At 39.5% G+C, this 899-nt stretch overlaps 1 protein-coding gene across 1 annotated transcript; it reads right to left on the reverse strand.

The window, feature by feature from the left end:
* Window positions 1–25: 25 nt before the first annotated feature.
* LOC115236825 (tRNA methyltransferase 10 homolog A-like) lies at window positions 26–893 on the reverse strand (the record flags this gene model as incomplete). Its single annotated transcript, XM_029809558.1, has 2 exons — window positions 634–893; window positions 26–335 (listed from the first exon to the last, which is right to left on the reverse strand). Coding segments are annotated over exons 1-2 (447 nt in total), but the record flags the coding sequence as incomplete, so codon positions are not given.
* Between the last annotated feature and the right edge of the window lie 6 nt (window positions 894–899).

Consider the following 899-nt stretch of genomic DNA (forward strand, 5'->3'; position numbering starts at 1 on the left):
GTATGCATAAACGACGATTACATACATCCCAGTGTTCGTATCCATTGTGCTTCTCCATGTCGGCTCGCGATCTGCCAGTGAAACTCGTGAGAGAGAATTGCATCGGTGCCATCGCTCTTCTATTTAAGGTATAGCACCTGAGTATCTGCTTCGTTAGCTTAGCAATATCCTTCTCGATCATTAACTCATCGAATGACAAATCAATGGTTACCATCAGCTTGCAGGGGCTAATCGCCATGGTGCTCTTCTTTAAAAGCTTCCGCGACGGGCCTAGACTCAAATTATTCGCGCGCGCGTACGCGCGTTTCTCCCTCGCTTTAGCCCTCTCTCGCAATCTGCAATGATAGACACATTATTATGAGGTGTGACGTGAAGCTTGCCGAATAAAAAGACCCCAAATACAAAGTTTTTTATTCATGAAAAATAAATATAAAACTATACAAATTATTAAAATGAGGAACTGTAGGTAAATCCTTTCTCACGACAGTTGACGTAAAAATTGTAAAGATGATAAGACGTATAAATTTCTGCTTTTAACAGTAAGATTTATTCTCCGGAAACTTAAAAATATGAAAGATACGATAAAGTTGTCACAATTTACAAAATTTTGAACGCGCCGCGAGACTTTCTAACCTCTTTTCATTCTTCCGCTCTAGCCATTTTTTCCTCTTCTGCATTTTCTTCAATTGACGCTTACTCATATTCGATGGTAATTCGGGTGATGTATTCGCAATGATATTCTTATTCTCTTCCGTAGACACGTTGTCCATATTGTCGATTAATTATTAATCTTTCCCGGCGTGATCACATACATATATATAAAGGTAAATGTTTGATTATGGCTGCGGTCGGGGAGACGCTAGAAATGCTTCGAAGCGTTTGATTGACCAATCAGAACA

This window comes from Formica exsecta, unplaced genomic scaffold (genome assembly GCF_003651465.1).
Source record: "Formica exsecta isolate Colony F162 unplaced genomic scaffold, ASM365146v1 C16359571, whole genome shotgun sequence".
NCBI lineage: Eukaryota > Metazoa > Arthropoda > Insecta > Hymenoptera > Formicidae > Formica > Formica exsecta.